This window comes from Phyllostomus hastatus, unplaced genomic scaffold (assembly GCF_019186645.2).
Source record: "Phyllostomus hastatus isolate PE091 unplaced genomic scaffold, TTU_PhHast_1.1 phas_contig_38, whole genome shotgun sequence".
Classification (NCBI taxonomy): Eukaryota; Metazoa; Chordata; class Mammalia; order Chiroptera; family Phyllostomidae; genus Phyllostomus; species Phyllostomus hastatus.
The window spans coordinates 13,613,333-13,635,399 of record NW_025333869.1 but is presented as its reverse complement, the minus strand read 5'-3'; the positions used below and the strand labels follow the sequence as shown (position 1 = coordinate 13,635,399).

Genomic DNA, 22,067 nt, shown 5'->3' with positions numbered 1-22,067 from the left:
CCTTTTTATCTCTTGATCTCACCCTATAGCCTTCAGGGACACTATCCATGGAACATATTTGTCCCAAAGTGAAATGCTTTCCCCCAGGGCCCACACTTTTCTCCTCTGCTCTCATTTTTCCTCTAGGGAGGGATCCCTCTAGCTTGAGGCTGGGTTACAGTCTGGAATGCTCATGCTCTGAGAGAGCATGAACTCCCTGAAAGTCACAGAGGAAGTTCCTAAAAGAGAAATTTCCAGTGGAGCCCAGCCCCACAGGAATTTGGGGACTCTGCGAAGACCCAATTTCAGAGTGCCCTACTCAGGGCACTCTTGGGAAAGACACTTGGTCCCCTCCAAATTGCTTCTGTCTGGTACCTGGGAGGCCCTTGACTCCTGATCCAGACTGAGCAAAGGGGGAGTGGCAGGAGAGAGGATTGCCCTCTTCCCCCAGCCCCGCCCGCAGCTGAAGCAAGTCCCCCGGCTCTCCGTGCACTAATTGGTCTCTTAAGGCGGCCGCGCCAGCGCTTCAGTGGTGCAGACCCAAGCCGTGTCATCCGCTTAGCGCCCTCGCACCACCAGATGGTCCCGCCCCGCTCCCACTACCTCAGCTGCCACTTCTGCTGCCACCCCCATTATCGCCTCTGTGATCCTCTCCCGCCCGGGGCATGCTCGCTGCTCTTGCGCCGGGCCTTGTCTGCTTCGAGCTACACTACCCGCCCGCGGAGACATGAGCCTCAGCCCGCGGGCTGCACTGGCCCTGGGGCTGCTGCGCCTCTGCCTGGGTGAGTGACTGCTGGGCCTCGCGGGCCTTGTTGGGGCGAGGGATAGGCGCCGGCGTTACCCTGGGAGACCAGAGGCATAGGGCTGGACCGTTCACTTCTAGAGAAGTACTTGGTTTGAGGGACGGGGTCGGCAGGTAGGAAGGAGGGCGATTCTTCCGGTTGCCTGGCCCTGCTGGTAAAGAACTGCCGAGGCACTTCCCCGTAGGCCAGTATCCTGGAGACCCAGAATTTGGGGACAGGACCCCCGCTACCCTCCTCTTCTTCAAAAGCAGTGGTGGCGGTTAGGTGGCTGCTCTGCTGGTTGCATCCGGCAGGGGAGGGAGCACCTGTGTCTGATGTGACCTTGGCAGGGCACTGTCCCTTTCTGGTTCAGAATCCCCATTTGCCCATTGAAAGGTTTCGTTTGACCGCTGCCTGGATTCTAAGCGACCCAGATCTTCCGTGTCCCTGATAAGTCTGGGCCCACAGAAGATGGTGGCGAAGAGACCCTGCCTAGGCTCCCCAGCAGAGTCCGTGGGTGTGCTAGGGCGGGAAAGGGGAGTGTCAGCCTGCCCTGGACTGGGGCCAAATGCAGGGCCACGCTGGTGCGAAGTTGTCCCTTCTCGTGTCTGGGTGTCCCATCTGTTCTATTTTCTTCCTAGCCCAAGCCAACTTCGCCCCCCACTTCTTCGACAACGGGGTTGGCAGCACTAATGGCAACATGGCCCTATTCAGCCTCCCGGAGGACACTCCTGTTGGTGAGGAGCTCTGGGAAGGGCCCCCGTGGGTCTCCCGGAGGGGCAGCCCTCCTTCCCTTGGACAGGGCACCCAACAATGAGTCAGTCCTCTGAGCCTACAGAGACACCAGCGCCAGACTGCTTGTGCTCCTGATTGAGCTCTGAATTCCCTAGGGCTGTTGCTGGGTGGGGGTGTTGCTGGGTAGTGCTGTTGCAGGGAGACCTAAGCTTGGCTGGGAGTTCTATGTGGCAGGCAGAACTCTGCAGCATGATGGTAACTGTGGGGCTTAGCTGCCCAGTACACACTGTTGTAACCTTGAGCAAATGTACTGACTCCTAGAATCTCAGGTCTATAGTCTTTAAAATGGCCCAAGAATACCCAGTTCCCAATGATACACAGAGAGACAGGAAGAAGGTGAAAGAAGACAGAGATTTGCACTTCTCCCTCACCTTGTCTGGGTCGGAAAGCCTGAGCAAAGGGACAGTGGTGTAAAAGAGGCTACCTGCTCAGAAATCCATTAGGAACTAATCTGCACATGAGGGACAGTACTGCCCAGAGGGACACTCCTCTGGCCTTAATGGTACATCCCTTTCTCCAGCTCCTTTCCCCAGGAAGCCCCTACTCTTGGCACCTGGGACAGGAGTCATTACCAGACTAAGGCCTAGAGTTAGGCACAGCAGACCAGAAGCTCCTCTGCAGTCTGTATCATAGATGACAAGCTGTAAAGTGGCCCATACAAACATCTCACTAACAGCTGTGAGGAATAAAGACAAAGAGTGGGAGGCAGCCAACAAGGGTGAGGACAGCAGCAAGTGCTCAGTTCAGAGCTGTACCTTCGGCACTGAATTGCAGTCACTGTATGAACAGTTGAACCCTTGGTTCAGAGCAACTGCTCCTCTTAGGAAAAGTTGGGTCCCCAATTCTAGGTCTCCTATCTGTGTTTCCTTCCAGGATCTCATGTGTACACCCTAAATGGGACAGACCCAGAGGGAGACCCTGTCTCCTACCACATCAGCTTTGACCCCAGTGCTAGAAGTGTCTTTTCCATTGACCCCAATTTTGGAAACATCACCCTGGTTGAAGAGCTGGACAGAGAGGTATGGGGAGATGCAAGAAGTGCAGTCTGCTGGCACGCAGACAAACATCTCTGGGCTGGAAGGTCCCCTGAATATCATCTTTGGAGAGGTCCTGTAAGCCACAGAAAACTCAGAGAGCAGAGTAGGGATGGAAAGTATGCTTTAGAGAGTGGATCTGAGCTTGGTAAAACTCTACCTTTTACACCCTTCAACCTGCAGGTTCCAGGGCACAGGCTGTGTTTTTGTCCCTTTGAGCTCCCACACCAGCCTGGTGGGCCTAGTTGTCCACATGACTGGACTGCAGCTATGGGGCTACTGCCAGCTCTGGTCTGGTGGCAGACTCCACCAGGCATAGACCAGGGTAGAGAAAGGAAAGGGTAGGTCTCAGAGGCTGTAGTGAAAATGTGACTGTGTAGTCTCTTTCTGGGGACCTGGGAACCTCAACACCCTTCCTCACTGTGTCATGGGGAGTAATTTAGACCCCACAGACCTGGACCTTTGCAAAACCATGGAATATGGAGAGGCATAGGAGAGATAAGGGGGAAAAAAGGAGAAAAAAAGGAATAAAACCTTTTTCCTGGGACCTCCAAGACAAGAGATCCCTCTTCATTCTAGCTGGGAAGCATTTCTGTTGGCCCCTCTACAATCTCTCTGGGTTCATGAGAATCCCTGATATGCAGAGCCCTGAAAGAAAGCATGGCTAAAGGCAGCTTTGGGCCACCTGCCCTACTCCAGGCCTCCTCTCAGGGCTCAGGGGAGGTGCAGGAAGAGCTCCTCCCACCCTCAGGGGAAGGGGAGTTCTGTAGGGTATGTCACTCCTGGACACTCACTCAGTTCTTGTTCTTCACAGAGGGAGGGTGAGATTGAAGCTGTCATTAGCATTTCTGATGGCCTGAATCTGGTGAGTGCATATCTGAGCCAGCTCCCTGGCAACACACGGCTCCCTGGGCCTGAGCACATTTCCTTCCTCCCACTAGAGGGTGCAGGGGGAGGTGGGTACTCACTCACTGGCAAACTCTAGCTAAGGCCCACCAAGACCTGCCCCAATGTGCCCACAGGTAAGGGCTGAAGTGAGTGAGGTCAGTGGGGGAGGGAGAGAATAAGAATGGAGAGAGCAAGACTCATCAGCTACATTTCAGATGGAGCACATCCATGCTCCACAGCAGCTCCTTAGATCTGCTTTCCCATCTGCCTTCTCCCACTTCATTCTTGGATCCTCCCTCTCAGTCACCCAAGCTGAACACCTGGGCACCCAGACCCCAACTACTCCCTTACCTCTTTCCCCACAGCCACCACCTTCCCCCAGCGCTCATTAGTGCTTCCCCTGATCATTGCAGGGGCTCCGTGCTTCTTAAGGACCCCAACCCCAATTTACCTCTGAATTGGACAAGAACCATCCCTGTGGAACACAGGCCTGGCCACAGCCCAGCTCAGAAAGCACTAACAGCTGGCCCCCACTACCCTCAGGGTAGAACCCAAGCTTCAGTCAGCATTCAGGGCTTCCCCATTGGGCACCTTTGGCCTCCTCCACCTTTTCTCCCACATTGACCTCACCAACCATCTAGCCATAAATTTACTTATGTTCTCAGAACTCATTGTGTTTCACTCCTCTTTGCCTTTGCACATGTTGCTCCTTCACCTATTTCCCTCTCACCTGGCAAACTGCTGCAGAGCTTAGTTCTCCTCACTCCTCTGTGAAACCTCCCTGCTGTCCAACACCACAGGCTGGTTTGGTGCATCTTCTGGGGCCTGGGGACACAGCTTCCTGCACCATGCACCCACAGCCCCAGGGGATGCAGGCCTCGGTGAGCATGCTGTTTCCAGACTGTTATCACCCTGAATGATATCACTACCCTTCTTTTATATGCTGATCTTTGCCCTCCTATCTCATCCTATAAATTACACACTATCAGACTGTCTTCTATCTCTGGAATGGAACACAGTACTTGGCACCAAGTAGTTGCTTAAAAATATTTGTTGTATAAATAAATAAAAGAAGGAAGGAAGGAGAGAGGGAGAAGGAGGATAAGTAGAGACATATACCTTGAGCATTACGGGCTGCTGTCCCTCTATCGTCCAGATCTTACAGCCCCAAATCCTGTCCCCTTTGCCTCTTCTCAGGTAGCAGAAAAAGTCACGATTCTGGTGACTGATGCCAACGACGAGGTGCCAAGGTTTATTCAGGAGCCTTACATTGTCCAGGTTCCCGAGGTAAGCGATAAGCCACTAGAAAGGGCCCAAGCATTCCCACGCTAGACCTATGGCCTGACTTCTGGGGCTGCCCTGTGGCCTGGCCAAAGAGACCAGGCATCAGGATGCAGCGTCTCTCTCCATTCTCTCTCATGTCCTCCTTACCTCCATTGCTATCTCCTCACATTTCTTTTTCTTCCAAAGGAATGCTCATTTACTATTCCTCCGAATCATAGTATACATTTATCATGGAAATGTGGAATATATGGGAAAGTAGAAAAAAAAAGAGTTTCAAGATTACCCAAAACCCTTCCAGGTTGAAAAAGCACTATTAAATTCTGATGTATTCTTTCTAGTCATTTTTGTGATAGTTGGATTTATTTTCTGTTTGTCTTATGTAGTTGGGACTACACTAAATATGCTTTCTGTATACATTTTTTCATTTAATTTATAAGCATTTCCTCAATTAATTTTAAAGTTTGCATAATTATTTTAATAGCTTTTGTTAAGTGAACATTCCATCATTTATGAAGCTGTTCTCTAATGTTTGGATATTTAAGACAGTTTAAATTTTTGCTGTCATAACAGACATTAAATTCCAAACATAAAAGTTTCTTTTTTCTAACTAGAATTATTTCCTTAAGATACAATCCAAGATTTGAAACTACTAACTAGATTGAAAACATGAATGGCTGTGAGTTGTTATTGCTTCTCCAGAAGAACACCCATGTGTTCTTTCCTCCACGATATTGGGGAGGGTTGGTCACCCTATCACCTGCCCTGCACCCCCTCCCCAGCCACCGCTGCCAACACTGGGGATTTTTCAAATATCTAAATGTTTGTTAATTCTATAAGAGAAATATATTTCATTCTGGTTCAAAATTGTATGTATTTGATTCCTGGTGATGCTGAACATGTTCATGTTAATGAACCTTTTTCTCAGCTCATATTTAAATAGTTTATCTACTCTGAGTCTTAGTTTCTCTCTCAGGGGAGGATGTCTGTTTGTTCCTCCTTTTCTCTTCCTTCTTTCCTGTACCCACTCTGATGTGTTTCCTCTGTCACTGCCCTTCCCCCTGTTGGGGGCTCTCTGGGTCATTCACTACCTTTTCACCTTTTCTCAGCCCTTCACTCCCCTTACCCCACTTTTCCATGACCCTCCATAACCCCAGTTCCCTGAGCATTCTGTCAGTGCCACAGGACTCACCCCTGTGGCTATGACCACTCAGGATACACCTGCTGGGAGCAGTATCTTTAAGGTTCATGCCATGGACAAGGACACAGGCTCTGGAGGGAGTGTCACCTACTTCCTACAGGTAAGGCAGTACCCCCAAGATGAAACCAGAGGCACGGGAACACCTAGTGGACCCCACCTCCATCACCAAGGTCCTTAGGTCAGTGCATCTACTGTTCCTGGAGATTGTCAGAGATGCCACATCAGATCCCAAGGAGCTCTTAGTAAACGCAGGGGTAGGACAGACAGGTGAGGACATGAGATGACCTGGGCAGAAGCTGTCTTCTCCTGACTGGCCCACCCTGCCTCCCTCTGGGTTGGTCTGCCTCTATCTCCATAGATCTTCAGGACCCTCAGCTCTCTACCCCCAAACCCGTCTTCTCCATGAGAAGGCCTGGACACTTTGTACCCACATAGGGTGGACTAAAGCTGTTGTGCTGAGAATTGTCTATGGCAAAAGGTCCAAAGGGTCAGCTCTTGGGAGCAAAGCTGTGACTCCCTCACCTCATCCTTCTCCATACATCCCACCCTGTCAAAGGCAAGACCCTTCCTTGCACCTCCTGCCTCTCCCTGGGTTCCCTAGGAACCAGCTGCCCTCCATCACATGTTGCTGTTTCTAGAGAGTTTTCTATTCTCTCCATATTTACTCACTTGCTCTCACAATTTTCAAAGCAGCACAGCTTGGTGGTTAAAAACACAGCTTGTAGAGAAATCTCCTGTGCTCTACAGGTACTAGAGAAGTCTAACCACGTCCCACTCATGGGGCCTTCAAACATAATCTAACTCTCCCAACTCAGTTCCTTCTCATGTAAAATGGGAAAAATAAAAAGCACATCCTCACTGGATTGCAGTGAGGGTGAAACCCATATAAACCTCCAATAATAGCTTCTGACACACAGTGACCCTTTTGTAGATTTTGGATCATCTCCTGTTCCCTCCCCACTCCCAACCCCATCCCACCTCAGATGTTGCCTCACACTGGCCACAGTCACTTTTTAGGGGAGGGGGCAGCTGAAGACCCCACCCCCTCTAGATTAAAGCATTATGCTGACTTCTCTATCTGCTGGATCCTTCAGGCCAGAGTTTAGCCCAAAGCCAGACCCAACTGTTTTCCAGATAAGCAGAGAGGAGAGCTAAGGCCCTGTGGAAGGGACCTTCTTGGTTTTGACTGAGGGAGTGGGAGGGGAAACCCAGAGCCCTAACAAAGGAGATCTTGGAAGCCAGAAAGGCTGAGTGCCCTGAAATTTGAACTTCAGTGCCAAGGCCAGACCAAGGATAGTGAAGATCCCCTTTCAATATGCAGAATGGGTATTCTGGGGCCCACCAGGGTTCCTCTCCAAGGCCAAGCTTGCCCCTCACTCTTACAGAATATTCAGTCCACCAAATTTGCCATGGATCATCACAGTGGTGTGCTGCGTCTCCGGGCAGAGACCACCCTGGACTACGAGAAGGCCCAGGCCCATTTCGTCATTGTGGTTGCCAAGGTAATAGGGAGGAATGAGGAGTATAGTCTTTCCTCAGCCTTTGTCAGAGGCAGCTGCCCTGGGATGGGAACAGAATTAGGTTCTACAATGGAGTGGGGGCAGTTTGGACAGAAGGTGATTGGGATGGGGTGGGGAGGAGGGTGTGGGGTGCAGCTGCAATCTCTGTTGAGTGAACCCTGCCAAAACATGAATATATTTTCCAGGTTGACTGGTGACTGTGGGCTCCTAAAGTCACGTTCTCTCCTGGGGACTGACAGGCCAGGTCCCTTCTATAAGACCAGGTGGCCATGGCCTGAAGACTCATGTCCCATCACATGCCCCACAACATAGCCTCTGCACACCTCCCAAGCTTGTTCACCCACATCTTTCTCTTTGTGTGACCAGTTACCTTCTCTGAGCCTCGTTTCCTCATCATCCCTCCCCTGAGCCTTAACTAAGTTCCTCACATTTCCAAAGTGTGTGGTATAGACCTGCAACTCCGCAAGTGCAAAGTGGTTGCCCTCCCCCTGAGGGAAAAAAATCCCAGTCGTTAGGTCCAGTGTTTAATTTTCCAGGAATGCCCTTGTTGATCACATGCTGGCTACAGGCCATTCAGTCCAGCCTGTGCCAGGGGACTTGAGCTGGCCCCACCTGCAGTTACTCCATGAGGGCTGGGCTCAGTGACTGCTCCATTCTACATGCTAAGCACAGCCAAGTCATACTCGGGTAGCTCCTCAGCAGGTGTTGAGGTTTGGTTCCTGGCTGGGAAGGGAATTGGCTTGGACTTCCTCTTCTGCTTCCTCTTGTCCAACATAATTTTCCTGGACAGTGAACTAACCCTGTTTCCAAAAGAGCATTTCTGAGTATCTACTACATACAAGACACTGACTGAAGACCTTCGTGCATCATGTCATTACATGTTCCTAGCATTCCTACAAGGAGAGAATTATCTCAGGTGACAGAGGAGCAAACAGAACTCAGAGAGGGCAGCTGCTTCATGTAAGTGGCAGGGGCCAGATTCCACTGAAGTCTGTGCAACCCTAAAGCCCAACCTCTCTTTACTCCCTGATTCTTCCCAGGATGGCGGAGGGAGGCTGCGAGGGGCTGATGTGGTATTTTCGGCCACCACCACAGTCACAGTCTACGTGGAAGACGTGCAGGACATGGCCCCTGTCTTTGTGGGCACACCCTACTATGGCTATGTGTATGAGGACACCGTTCCGGTGGGTGACTTGCCCCTCAGCCCAGTGTTCCCTCCTGATGCTTCCTGTCCTGTCCTTCAAGCTACCTCAAGATCCCCCTGCTGGACATGACTGAGCTCAGCCCTGGCTCACCCTCCTCACACTGAGGCTGACTCAGGCTCAGGTCAACAGGTTTTTTTCCCCTCTGGAAGCATAAGGGGGAGGAAGTGAGTACTTATGTACAAAGCACATAATGGGTGCCAAGACTGTGCCAGTCATTTCTCCCTTCATCCCAGACCAACCGCAAAGGTCACCCCTTCAGAAGGGTTCAGAAGAGAGGCTGGAAGGTAGTTGAGAGCCTTGATTTGGGTGGGGACTTCTCTACACCTATATAGGAGATGAGGTGCCTCTGTGCTTCCCCAGCCCTAAGCCTGTGGCCTGTGGCCTCTCAGACCTCCAACTTGCTCCTACAATTTGCTGCTGAACTACCACGACCCTCTCTGGATATCACACACAGACCCAGCTCAAAGGTTGACCTCAGCTGTCTCCCCTCAGTGTACTCTCTGCCCCTAGTGTTTGGGCCACTACACTTGTCTTTTGGCCTCTCTGGTAAGGACCCACTCTTCAGCCTGGCACCCAAGGGTCAGCTGCCCCTCCACCCATGAGCTCTCACTGTCTTCTACCCACCCCAGCCCATTTCACCATTCTGCCCTCATCTCTGCCTGAAATATGCCCATGGGCCTGATGCCCCTTGCTCTTCTCAGTTCAGCCCTGGCACCACTTCCCCCGATATCTTTGATTGAGATAGGAGCTTCCTCCTCTGTACTCTCATATTATGTATACCCCTCCATGAGCATGCCCCTCTATGCATCCTTGATATGCACTCACAGGATCTCCCAGCCAGACCATGAGTTCCCTGTGGGGATGGCTGGAGCCAGACTTCACAGGGCTCAAGAACTCTCTGTGGAATTGAATTGCATTCTGAATTTACTGAGGACCATTCACGTGCTGGGCCCAAGCTAAATACCTCCTCTCCAGAAGCTGGTAGCCAAGTGGTATAGATAGGGGAGGGGGAGAGAGAGAGAGAGAGAGAGGGAGAGAGAGAGAAAGAAATAGTGGCTTCCTTGGAAGGCCTGTGGGACCTCTGAGGAGCTAAGATTGGAGAGAGTTGCTGAGGGGAGAAGAGGCAGTGGTCAGTCAGCCCAGAAGACCCAGGAGTATGAACAGGCCAGGGAGAAGGACTTGAGGAGGGAGTTTAGAAGTGGGTGGTAGGCTAAAGTCAAGCAAGATCTTCTAGTTGTGGCACCTCTGTCCAAACCCTTCAAACTGCACTCCAGGGCCACAGGGTAAAATCCCAATTCCTGTATTTAGCATCGGACCCCCCTGTGCTGGTTCCCCTTCTACCAGTCTCTCACCTCTCCTTCTGCACATCTCTGAAGGCAAAAAAAAAAAAAATGGATGAGACAAAGGAGGCAAAGCTGGAGGCAGGGACAGTAGAGCTGAGGGCTGAGCACAGTGTATGGGGAAAGAGGCAAAGTTAGAATTGTGTGGCCTGGAAGTCCTTGGGTAATCCACATGCCTACCCATGTGCATGAGGAAGCAGTGGAGCTCAAGCTGACCCTCCAGCCCTGGGAGGCCAGTGGGTTCTGCAAGTTCCTGAAGAGAAGGGGTGAGGCCACAAAGGCCTGCCACTTCTCTTGGGTGGAAGAAACACCTCCCCTTTATGATATGGCAGTGTCTGGGGAGGGGAGAGCCCTAGCATCACACATGAGCCTCAAGAAGCTGCTCCTGTTCTCCCAAGGGCTCGGAGGTACTGACAGTTGTCGCCATGGATGGAGATCGGGGCAAACCCAACCACATTCTCTATAGTCTCCTGAATGGTGAGTCTGGGTCAGCTTTGGGGACAGATCATCACTGGGCAGCAGTTCTGACTTCCTGGGCAACCGGAGCAAGGTTCCCCAGCCTCTCTGAGTCCCAGTCCATCATCTATCAGGCCAGAAACACATAATGTATAGAGAGGAGAGGCTGTAAGGGAGGGACCCTTATTGGGTCTCTCCAGTAAGTAGCAAGTCTCCATGGATATGTTCTCTGTTCCCCACTTGTCATTAGGTCCAATCACAAGGAGAGACGCACTGGGTAGGCAGACTTATGTTTCCTTTGCTCTGGGCATGTGCTCATTGACAGGAATGGCAACATTTCTTATACTCTTTAAATGGTTATGTTTTTTTCTAATTCTTTAAAAATTTTTGGCCTAGAACATATACTTAAATTAGTTAATTAAATGCAATGATGATACAACATTTCCCTAGTACTAGCTCTATATATAGATGAGAAAACTGAGGCTCAGAGAAGATAAGTAGGCGTCCCATGTTCCCTCTGGGTTTGAACCTAAGTCTGCTGGTTCCAAGTCTATGCCTTTTACACAACTGGGCAGCAACTGAGCAGGTGGAGCCAGCCCTGAGATAGGCTCTGAAGCCCTCAGTAGCTGGTCCCTACAGGGCTAGGCCCCTCAATAGGGCCCTCCTACCTAATGCCTGTTCCTATCATCCATATGTCTACATGCTCTCACCCAGGCACTATTCCCTCCTCCAACCCTGTCCCTAGGATGTAGAGGCTCATGCATGGACAAACATGACTACCACCACACACAAGCTCCTTTTCCCAGGTACACAGACCCTTGATTGCCTTCCATCCCCACCACCACTTCAAACTTTTACAAATTACCAAGTACCCATGACCCCCTTTCTTCTCTTCTCTTCTTTACTATTTGTCTCCCTCTTCTCTGGTCTCTTTTCTTTTATTCTCTCCTCTTTTTTTGCCCTCCACCCTTCTCTTCTCTCCTTCTCTCTCTCCCCTTTTTTAATCTCCCTCCCTCTGTTTCTCTTCCTTTCTCTGTTTCTCTTCCCATCACACACACACACACACACACACACACACACACACACACACACACTACACATAAGAGAACCAAAGTACTGTGGAACCTGGGAACCAGACAGAAGTGAGTTCAAGTCCCAGCTCTGCACTTACTGTGTAATCTTGGACAGAGTTACTTAGCCCCTCTGAGATCCAGCTTCCTCACTAGCAAGACACACAGATGATAGAATGACATTTTATAGAGGAGGCTTCAGTGAGGTAATGCATGAGGAGAATGTATGGTTACCGTACCTGGCATGAATCCCTTATGACCCCCTGTGCTGCTGGTCAGAACTACAGGGTACATCTCTTCTCTGACAGGGAGTGATGGGGCCTTTGAAATTAATGAGACTTCTGGAGCCATCTTGGTCACACAGAGCCCTGCCCAACTCCGAAGAGAGGTGTACGAGCTACATGTACAGGTAACTTCCCTCTAGCTTGGTCTTCCCTGCCCTCTGGCTCTGGGAGATACTAAAGGCAGTGAGACCAGCCTGGCATTTGAGTACACTGGTCTTGACTTTGGTTTGGAAGGAAATGGATGAGAAACAGAGAGGCAGAGCCATCGGCCAAGGTGATACATGAAGAGGGCCCAGGGGGATGAGGGAAGTAAAATGGCAGAAATGGACAAATTGCAAAATATGAAGGAAGGAGACTACACAGAAAATGACAATTGACTGGCTGTGAGGGGTGGGGGAGAAGAGAGGAATGAACAAGCATGGTGGTACCATGCCATCGGGAACAGAGAGGAGGCAGATGGACTAGGATGAGCATGATGAATTTTGCTGCTTCAGGGACAGTAAAGCTGAAATGTTCCACCCTGGGAAGACAGGTTTAGAATTTAAGGGAGAGAGTACAAACATACAGGTTGCTGTAAAAGGCTAGGTGGGAATGAGGCCAGCCAGAGGACGGCTGTGAGGAGAGAGGGGCCATGGGCCAAGATCACAGCTGAAGGAACATCTGAGGCTTAGAAGGAGGACTGAGGAGGATCCAGCACAGGAGACACAGAGAGGTCGAGGGGAACCTGCAGAGAATAGTCCCACCAGCTGAGTGAAAGAATGACAGTGCCATATGCAGCATGGGCACAAGCAGAGTGGAAAGTAGGAAATGGAGAGGTGCAGGCTTCTTAGAAAGGAGAGTTAGGATGAATCTAGGGTGTGACAGAGCAGGGACAAGGGAGGGAAATTTTAAGACACATAAGACCAGAACATGCTTATAGAACAAGGAGAAGGAGATCCTTGAAGAGGCTTATATGATGCTTGCCACATGGTTCATGAGGTTCCTAGGACTCTTGACCCTGGCTTTGCAGCCTGTATTATTTATCCATTGTGTATCTCCACATCTCCTCTCCCTGCCACCTTTCCCTGGCCAAGGGACACAAGCATAGAGCATGGCAGAGCTAGGATTTGAACCCATGTCTGGCAGCAAAGAGGGAATAGTGCAGTGAAGTAGAGAAACACCAACTAAGGAATAAGACACATCTGCAACTCACTAGCTATGACTTTGGGTGACTGCTTCATCCCTCCATGCCTCATCCAGTAAATGGGGTTGGTAATAGCACTGTATTAGTTTCTAGAGATGTTGTAATATATTATCCCAAACTTAGTGACTTTAAAAAGCACACATTTGTATCTTGCAGTCTCTGTGGGTCAGTAGTCCAGGCTCAGTGTAGCTGAGTCCTCAATTTCAAAGTCTCTCATGTGGCTGCCATCCAGCTGTCAGCCTGGACTGCATTCTCACTGAGGGATCCACTGAGGAAGGATCACCTTCTGAGCTCACGTGGTCATTGGCAGGATTTTGTTCCTTGAGGGCTTATTGACTCAGTCGCAGTTCCTTGCTGGCTGTTGCCTAGAGGTCACCATTAGTTCCTTGAAACATAGCTGTTCGCTTCATCAAAGCCAGTAAGAGAGTCTGCTAGAAGACAGTAGTTATAATTTCTTGTAATCTAATCACTAAGTAGTATCTCCCTTTGCCATATTCTATCTGTTAGAAGCAGATTGCTGGGCCAGGCCACACTCAAAGAGAGGGGATGACTCAAAAATGAATACCAGGAGGTGGGGATCATTGGGGCCATCTTGGAGTCACCCTGTCACACAACCATAGTGACCTATCCCACCCTAGGTGACTGAGGCCAGCTCTGCAGGGAGCCCAGCTGTCCAGGCCATGGTCCCTGTCACCATCAGGATCGTGGACCTCAACAACCACCCACCAACATTCTATGGAGAGAGTGGACCCCAGAACAGATTCGAGCTGTCCATGTATGAGCACCCCCCTCAGGGGGAGATCCTTCGGGGCCTGAAGATCACCGTCAATGACTCAGACCAGGTATGTAGCTCTGCTCTCCACCCGTCTTCCTGAAAATCGTATGGGGACAAAGTCCCACAGCTGAGGCTGTATCAGGCTTCACTGCTTATGTCATAGGGACCTGGCAGGTCACAAACTGAATGAAACAGGGGTGTGTAACCAAGAGAGAGAAGTGGGAGAGCAGCTAATCAAAGACTGTGTAGCTTAAAGACATTCACAATTAATTAAAAAGTAAAAGCCAGTCAAACAAAAGCACCTCTGCATATGAGCCTCCAAACAAGCATTTCTGTGTGTATCCTCTTGCCTCCTATTCCCACACAGAGCTAGGCCTCTGTGTTCATTCTCCTGAATAGTCCTCATAGTCTATTAAGTCTTTCTGATTGCTGACTGCCTCACCTACAAAAAGAACTAAATACTCACCTTCCAAGGTTAAAGGCATATGAAGGCTCTTTGCTCAACACTAATATATATATGAGTTTGTATTTCCATTCATCTTCCCTGTTTCCTCTCTCCAAACTGTTGCACAGGGAGCCAATGCTAAATTCAACCTGCGCATGGTGGGACCCGGGGGCATCTTCCGAGTGGTCCCACAGACAGTCCTGAATGAGGCCCAAGTCACAATCATTGTGGAGAATTCAGCTGCCATTGATTTTGAAAAGTTCAAATTGTTAACCTTCAAGGTATGTGATGATTTGCACTGGCCTGAATGGGGAGGGGGTCCCAGGAGCTCACAACAGCACCTGGATTTATTCCTGAGGGGGTCCCTTTTAACTCTTGCCCCTCCTAGTCCTTCTCTCTTTCTCTCAGTCCCTCTGCCCCTACTGCTGATTTGGGGAGCAAGAGGGGAGGAAGAAGAGTGATACAAGATCCCTCTCTTGCTGCCTTCACTGCTTCTATGAGCTCCGGCTTCTAAACTACAGCAATCCCCAGGACTTCAAGGAGGGCTTGAAGGGAAACTGCCAATATAATGTGCCATGTTAGTAGATGAAGATAGCAAAACTACTCAAGATAAATGTTTTTCTCATATATATTTGACATCTGTCATCTATGCTGATAAAAACTTTAGTAGAACATTAAAAAAGCACTCCTTTGTATTTGTAATTATTTAAAATTATAAATATAAACAATGCCTATTTTACATAAACAAATAATATATACATAAAAGGTAAAAATGCTGTTATTATTTAAATTTTTATTTAATCTTTATTATATTTTCCATCACTATTTAGTGCCCTTATACCCCCTTATCCTAAATTGTTATAATTATTTATAATTATACATCATGCACACATAGCCAGCATCATTCTTAAAAGTGAAATTCTAAAACCATTCTGTGAAGTCAGAAACAAAATTTGAATGCCCACTGTGACAAGCATTATTTAACACTTTTCCTAGGATAACATTATCCCTGGATAAAGGAAGGACATAAGAGGTATAAGCATTAGAGAGGAAGACAAATTTATCATTATTTTTAGGTGAAGTGATTAGAAAAACCTAAGAGAAATTGAAAAACTGTTAGAAACATGGCAAAGTTGTTAACATGATTGATTACAAAGTTAATACACAAAATTTTATAGTTTTCCTACATACAAAAAATAGCAATGGGAATAATAGAATAAATGTTTTTTACAATAAGAACTCAGAAAAAAATTCCTAGGAATAACTGTATCAAGAAATAGATAAGACTTAAATGACAAAGAAATTGTAAAAATTTAACAAAGGGATATAAAGAAGGAAAACCTGTTAAAAATGCAAATTCTTATTGTAAAGAATCCAATGCCACCTCAGTTAAGTCTTACCTTAAGTTTCCTTCAGAGGGGTGGTAAGAGGACTTGACACAATTGCACAGGTTTTTATCTGGAGAAATAAACCTATAAGAACAGTTGTGAAAATTCAGAAAAAAAGAACAAGGCAGGAACTTTCTCTATATATACTAAATTATATAATAAAGCACAATAAATTTTAAAATTGGAACTAAAAAGAAATAAACAAATCAGTCGAACAAAAGAAATTGGCCTAAATACAGGTGGAAACTATAAGAAAGCTGGCATTGCAAGTTTGTGGGGAAAATGATGGAGTGCTTTACAGGTGGCTCCTGCGAGTGGTGGTAGGAATAGCAGCTGACAGTAGGAACAGAGCCAGGATCCAGGGAACTGAGGTGGGTCTTGGGCCAGGCCTGAGACAGGAAGTGATTGCCACCCAGACAAGTCTTTATTTTCCTCCTTCCTTCTTCAGCTCCTGGCCATTGAAGTGAACACCCCGGAGAAGTTCAGCTCCACTGCGGATGTATTGATCCAGCTCCTGGACACCAATGACAATGTCCCCAAGTTCACCTCTCATTACTATATTGCCAGGATCCCTGAGAATGCCCCAGGGGGCTCCAACGTGGTGGCTGTCACAGTGGGTTGGGGACTGGCCCAGGGACTGAGGGTCATCTTAGGAACTACTAAAGGGAACCTTATAAAGTCAGACAAACCTTGGTTCCAGTTTGAATTGCCCATACTCATTAGCTTGTATTTGGACACACTACCTGTCCTTATGGAGCCTCCATTTTTTCTTTATAAGGGGGACAACAACACTTCAAAGGACTATAAGGGAAACATAAGTGTTAACTTCAAGCTCAAGACATAGGACTCACCTCCTTTTCCTTTCTCATTTACAAAGGATACAGATTTATCTTTTTGTACTTCTATTACTTGAGACCTTCTGGGCAGAAAACTAGGGCTCTGGGGTAGGATTCCAGATCAGTTTATACCACAGTTGGGCAAACCCAAAAATCCCTTGTTTTGCCAGTGAAAATAACCCTCTGACACATGAGCTGCCAATGTGCCCAAACAAAGGGGCAGGTGGCACTGGGAGCTTTCTCTCTTCCAGGCTGTGGATCCAGACACAGGTCCTTGGGGTGAAGTTAGATACTCCATCTATGGGTCGGGGGCCGACCTGTAAGTAGATCCAACCCCATACAGGGCCTTGGGCAAGGAGGCTGCGGGTGCATGGGGTCTGTGCCAGAGTCAGAAGGAACCTAGAAAGGACAAGTCCTGGGTCACAAAAGTTAGCATGGGACAGGAGTGGAGGGAAGCAGTGGAGAGCCTGAGGCAGAGGTACTGGGGACACAGTAAGGTGCTGGGATCTGAGAGAGAAAGGGTCATCAGGATGACCCAGAGCTATGGCCCATGACCTTAGGAGCCAGGCAAGGAGTGCTGGGCTAGGGAGGGCCAGACCATGGAAGGAAAGGGAAGGTCTGTGACTCAGGTCATTAAGTTCAATGTTAATGGAGGTGTGGGTAGTTGGGTGGACCTGCTTCCCTTGGTCAGACTGCAATGATGGGAGAGGGCCATGTGGGATACCTGAGAGAAGCTGCATAATGCATTATCGCCACTTCCTGGAGGCATTTCATTACTATAGGCATGTGTCTATGTGTGTGCACACATGTACATGTGCTTGTGCTTGTGCACACCCCTACCTCTTCTCTCTGTGACTGGTAGCTTCCTGGTTCACCCATCCACTGGGATCATCTGCACCCAACCCTGGGCCAACCTGGATGCTGAGGCCACTGCCAGGTACAACTTCTATGTGAAGGCAGAGGACATGGAGGGCAGGTACAGCCTAGCTGAGGTGTTCATCACTCTGCTGGATGTCAATGACCACTATCCCCAGTTTGGAAAGAGCATACAGAAGAAGACGATGGTGCTGGGGACCTCAGTGAAAATTGAGGTGTGCTTTAAAGACAGCTAAGCTCCCCTAAAAGCCTTATTTTAGCAGCTGCAAGAGATATTGTGGCATAAGAATTTCTTTTAAAATAAAATATATTGGATTCTCACTCTGGGCAAGGGTTTTTAAGATACTTTATATGTCCCCATCCTCACCTCAACCCAGAAATAACCTCTGAAAAGAAAGTACCATTGCCACTTAATGAAACAAAAGATTGAGTCTCAGACAAGTTAAGTATTGCTTTACCTTCATTCACATAGCCAGTCTGCCCACTTTCTAAGCAGTGTCTTTCCCACTGTTCTACACTGTCTTCCCAATGTGGAAGAGCAGGGACTCTGAAACCCAACAGACTTGACTTTCAGCTCCCCTCCCTCTACCTGTCTATACTTAGACAAGTCACTTAGTACCAAAGCTTTTGTTTTTCAACAATGCCTACTACCAGGATTGTTCTGAGAATAGAACGGCATAACATACACAGAGGGCCTGGCATGGACACTGGCTCATAGTAGCACACACATTCAATTTCTCTCCCAGCTCCTGTCTACTCAGTAGGATCAGGACCCTTCCCCATCAACCAGCAAGCCCCATATGTCATGTTGGTTTAGCCTGAGTAAACAAGTACTTTCCTAGAAACCCAACCATGTCTGTTCCTCCCTGTGCACAGGCCACAGACCAGGATGCAGAGGAGCCCAATAACCTGGTGGACTATTCCATCACCCATGCAGAGCCAGCCAACGTGTTCGACATTGATGCATACACAGGGGAGATCCGGCTCAAGAACTCCATCCACTCTCTGGATTCCCTGAATAATGTCACGTGCAACAAGGACTATACATGGTCCCTGGAGGTGCAGGCTAAAGACCGTGGCTCCCCATCCTTCAGTACCACGGCTTTACTCAAGATTGACATTATAGACACTGAGGTGGGTATAAAGCCTGAGTGGGGAAGAGGGTCATCTCAAGCCTCACTGCAACATGACTGGAGGGAGAGACCATCTCCAGCCTTCCTCCAAATTATACTGGATGCTAACACAGGCTCCTGTGCCATCACACACACATGCCAGCCAAGGCTCCTGTGCAACACACAGGCTTTGGAATCAGGTTGAAATTCTAGTCTCAATACTCATTAATGGTGTGACTTTGGACTTTGCCAAGCTGTTCTTCCTTTTCTGTAAAATGAGAATAATGATACCTCCTTATCATAATATTGAAAGGCAGAAGTGAAATCATTATATGAGGGGCAACACCCCCCAAAACAGAATAATCTTCTGTAGGGCGAGCTCCTTGTAGTACAGGCTTCCCCTGCTAGGTGAGTATTCTAGGAACCCATCTGTATCAGTGTACCAACTGGCATTGTTGTGAGAGGCTTGTTCAGCTTCAGCAATTTTTTTTGGAGACTCAATGAATGTCTTTGCCCATTTCATGATGGGGGATGTGTGATCATACCTGCCCACACCACACTGATTGTTCAGCAGTTTTTGACCAACAATGGCATGACCCCATGCCCCACCCTACCCATTCACCCAATCTCACCCTGAGTGACTATATTTTGTTATTTCTCTGAATGAAAAAAGTCCTCAAAGAGGAATGTTTTACTGATGTGGAAGAGGTGAAACAATAAACAGCAGAAGCACTAAAAGGCATCAAAATCATTAAGTTCAAACACTGTTTTGAGCAGTAGAAACAATGTCTTGATAGGTGTATTGAATCAAATGGAGAGTCCTCTGACGGTGAGTGAAGTTTAAACATGTAATAATAAATATACAATTTTTAATAAATAAATTCTGTTTTTTTAGTCCCCCCTCATACATAGTTCTCAGCCCAGTGTCAGGAAGAAAGTCATTATCTTAAGAGTTCTTGTTAGATTTGAGAAGATGTGCACCCCATAATCAAAGGTAAATGATATCCTACTCTCTGGAGAACAGAGTCCAGCTAATGAGGAGGTCTTAATCCAAAAGATGGTGTTTGCATCGTGCTTTCTCTGTGTGCATTTTTTTCTGATAGGTTGCATGCATTGTGTTTTTTTCTCTTTGTGCATTTTTCTGGGATGAAGCCCATAGTGCTCATCAGATTATCAAGGAATACCTGATGCCAGAAAGTTTAAAAACCATCGGGCTTAAGGGAGCTCATGACCCCTGCTCTGTCCTCCAGGGACTAGGCAGGGCAGCTGAATGCAGGGGTGCCTCTCTCTTCCAGATGCTGTCCCGAAACCCTATGGACACCTTCCTAATGCAGACGAAAGACAATCCCATGAAGGCTGTGGGTGTGTTGGCCGGCATCATGGCCATTATAGTGGCTACTACTGTCCTCATCTCCACTGCCACCTTCTGGCGCAACAAGAAAACCAACAAGGTCTTGCCAGTGCGGCGTGTGCTCCGCAAGCGGCCCAGCCCTGCACCCCACGCTGTCCATATCGAGTGGCTCAAGTTCAACAAGACCAAGGCTGCTGCTAAGTTTCTGCTCAGAGAGGATCCTCCCAATGAGAACTGCAACAAAAACAGCCTAGGAAGTCTCCCAGTCCCTAGAGCCCCAGTCCCTCCTCCTCTACCTAGAATGGTACCCAGCATGGGTGCAGCCCCCTGGACTGTGCCTACGGTCTCTGGCTCACTCACCCCTCTACAGCCTCAACAGTCATCCAAACCCAAAGCCTTGGAAAGCCCTATCCAGTCAGCTCTGGTTTCTGAGCTCAGGCAAAAGTTTGAGAAGAGTGTAGCTAACAAGGCTTATTTCTAGAGCATAGCCCCTGACCTCTCTCTTCCCCACCCCATTTTTCCACTCTCTGCTCCTTAGGGTCACTCCTGTTTTGTACAATATAACCCAGGACTGACCCAGACAGTATTAAGAGGTAGACTGTAAGAAGTCAGGAGCCCAACAAACAGGTCCTTTGCAGTCTATGATTCAGGAGAGGGCTGTGCTGGATCAGGTTTGCCCCCCACAGGAAATAAAGTATCCTTCCAATGTGCATGCAATTAATCTCTCTTTAAAATTATAAATAAAATCTGCTAACCAACAGCCAAGCTGACCTGTCAATTTCTGCTACCATTTGTGATAGTTGACTCCTAGAAGCTAGTCTTCCTGACATATATCCAAGCACATCAGCCTCCTGGCTCCTTTGGTAGGTAGATCCATCCTTTGACACCCAGGTCTAATTCTGTGTATAGCTGCAAAATTTTGTCCAAATTGCTGTGCAGACTCTCTAACAGCAGCACATTTGCAGGGCTTGTCTACCTATGCATGGCATGTTGTGGGCCTGGACTAGGTTTTCTTCTTGGCAGGGCTGCTTGAGGAGGAATGGAATCTGGATCTAGAACTAATTAACCCCAACACAGCAAGGGCAGGAATTAGGGGACCTGATGTAGGCATGACAACCTGAGAAGCAGTGTTGCCTCTGTGACAATGGTCTTGAAGGCCTCCAGACTGGGATCTCAAGCCAGCATCAGGGCCCTGGGAGGGGACAAGCCTGGGAACTTGAACAAAGGCAGAGCCAATCTTGGAAACTGGGCATGTGGGCAACTCTTACACTGAAAAGTATGGGAAAGTGCCTAGTTGCCAGAATGAGCCACATTGAGAGAGAGAAGGACAATATCACTAAACATGAGCCACCAACACACCTGTTTGGCATTGAAGGAGACCCCCAGCCTGTGTGAGTGAGGCTGGGCTGATTTCACTGATGTAAGGAATGGTGGGGGCCAAGGAGCTACTTGCTCAGTTATACTGGGAAGGGCCTAGGCTACAAGCTAGGACAATGTTAGGCCTCAAGGTAAGGAGCTGGGAGGCAGAAGTGATAGACTGGGCAGGTCCACCTATCCTGGGTCATAAGAATGCAGCTTTAGGCCCATGAGCAATCAATAGATATGACTAAAAGAAATCTGCAAAATAGTGTGTGTTTCTCCCTGTAGCTGAGCTCAGACATTCTAATTATATGAAATAATATAGTGCTTTACAGTCTAACAGCCCTGGGTCTGAATCCTGGTTCTGCCGCTTAAGTGTGACTTTGGGCCTCAGTTTTCTCAGCAATAAATGGTACAAAGAATCATTATGAAGAGGATGACATGATAAGAGCTAATCTATGTAAAGCACCTGGCACCAGTTTTGCATGTGCTGATACAAACTCAGGAGACTATTGTTATTCTTAGTTGTACAAGAGAGCATTTGAGGGTGGCTGACAGTTCATGTGCTAGAGTAGCACATCCTGAAGGAAAGGACCCCTTCTACACATCCTTCTCTCCAGGATGATTTCATCCACTTCTGGGCCTTGGAACCTTTCCTTTGTACCTGCAGGAGCAAGGAGGGAGATCTAGGAGGGTCAGCCCACCTAACATGCATGTTGGCATCTGTTGGCAGGCAGTCAGGTTTCCTTGATAGTCTTCAGGGTCCTGGCCATGGAAGGATGGACAAGAAGAGGAGTGAAGATGACACATGAGACTAAAGCTGCCAAACTGGCATGTGGAGAGGACACATGAAAGACCCCTTAGGAGATTAACAGTAATAACTTTTAGGGAGGTGGTGCTTTGAAGG

At 48.4% G+C, this 22,067-nt stretch overlaps 1 protein-coding gene across 3 annotated transcripts; it reads left to right on the top strand.

Moving 5' to 3' along the window:
• Positions 1-545: 545 nt before the first annotated feature.
• Positions 546-20,561, top strand: CDHR1 (cadherin related family member 1). 3 transcript variants are annotated; one of them, XM_045842349.1, is made up of 17 exons: positions 546-761; positions 1,403-1,498; positions 2,430-2,575; positions 3,405-3,455; positions 4,676-4,765; positions 5,917-6,060; positions 7,346-7,462; positions 8,521-8,664; positions 10,424-10,502; positions 11,860-11,960; positions 13,657-13,860; positions 14,367-14,519; positions 16,075-16,158; positions 16,714-16,781; positions 17,325-17,553; positions 18,215-18,472; positions 19,746-20,561. In XM_045842349.1, exons 1-17 carry the CDS (start codon positions 707-709, stop codon positions 20,280-20,282), a joined length of 2,556 nt encoding a protein of 851 aa, XP_045698305.1. In that variant the 5' UTR covers positions 546-706; the 3' UTR covers positions 20,283-20,561. The 3 variants fall into 3 exon arrangements, with proteins under 3 accessions (XP_045698305.1, XP_045698303.1, XP_045698304.1); XM_045842347.1 differs by having other exon boundaries at positions 547-761; positions 16,075-16,239; XM_045842348.1 differs by having other exon boundaries at positions 548-761; positions 5,974-6,060; positions 16,075-16,239.
• The last annotated feature ends 1,506 nt before the right edge of the window (positions 20,562-22,067 follow it).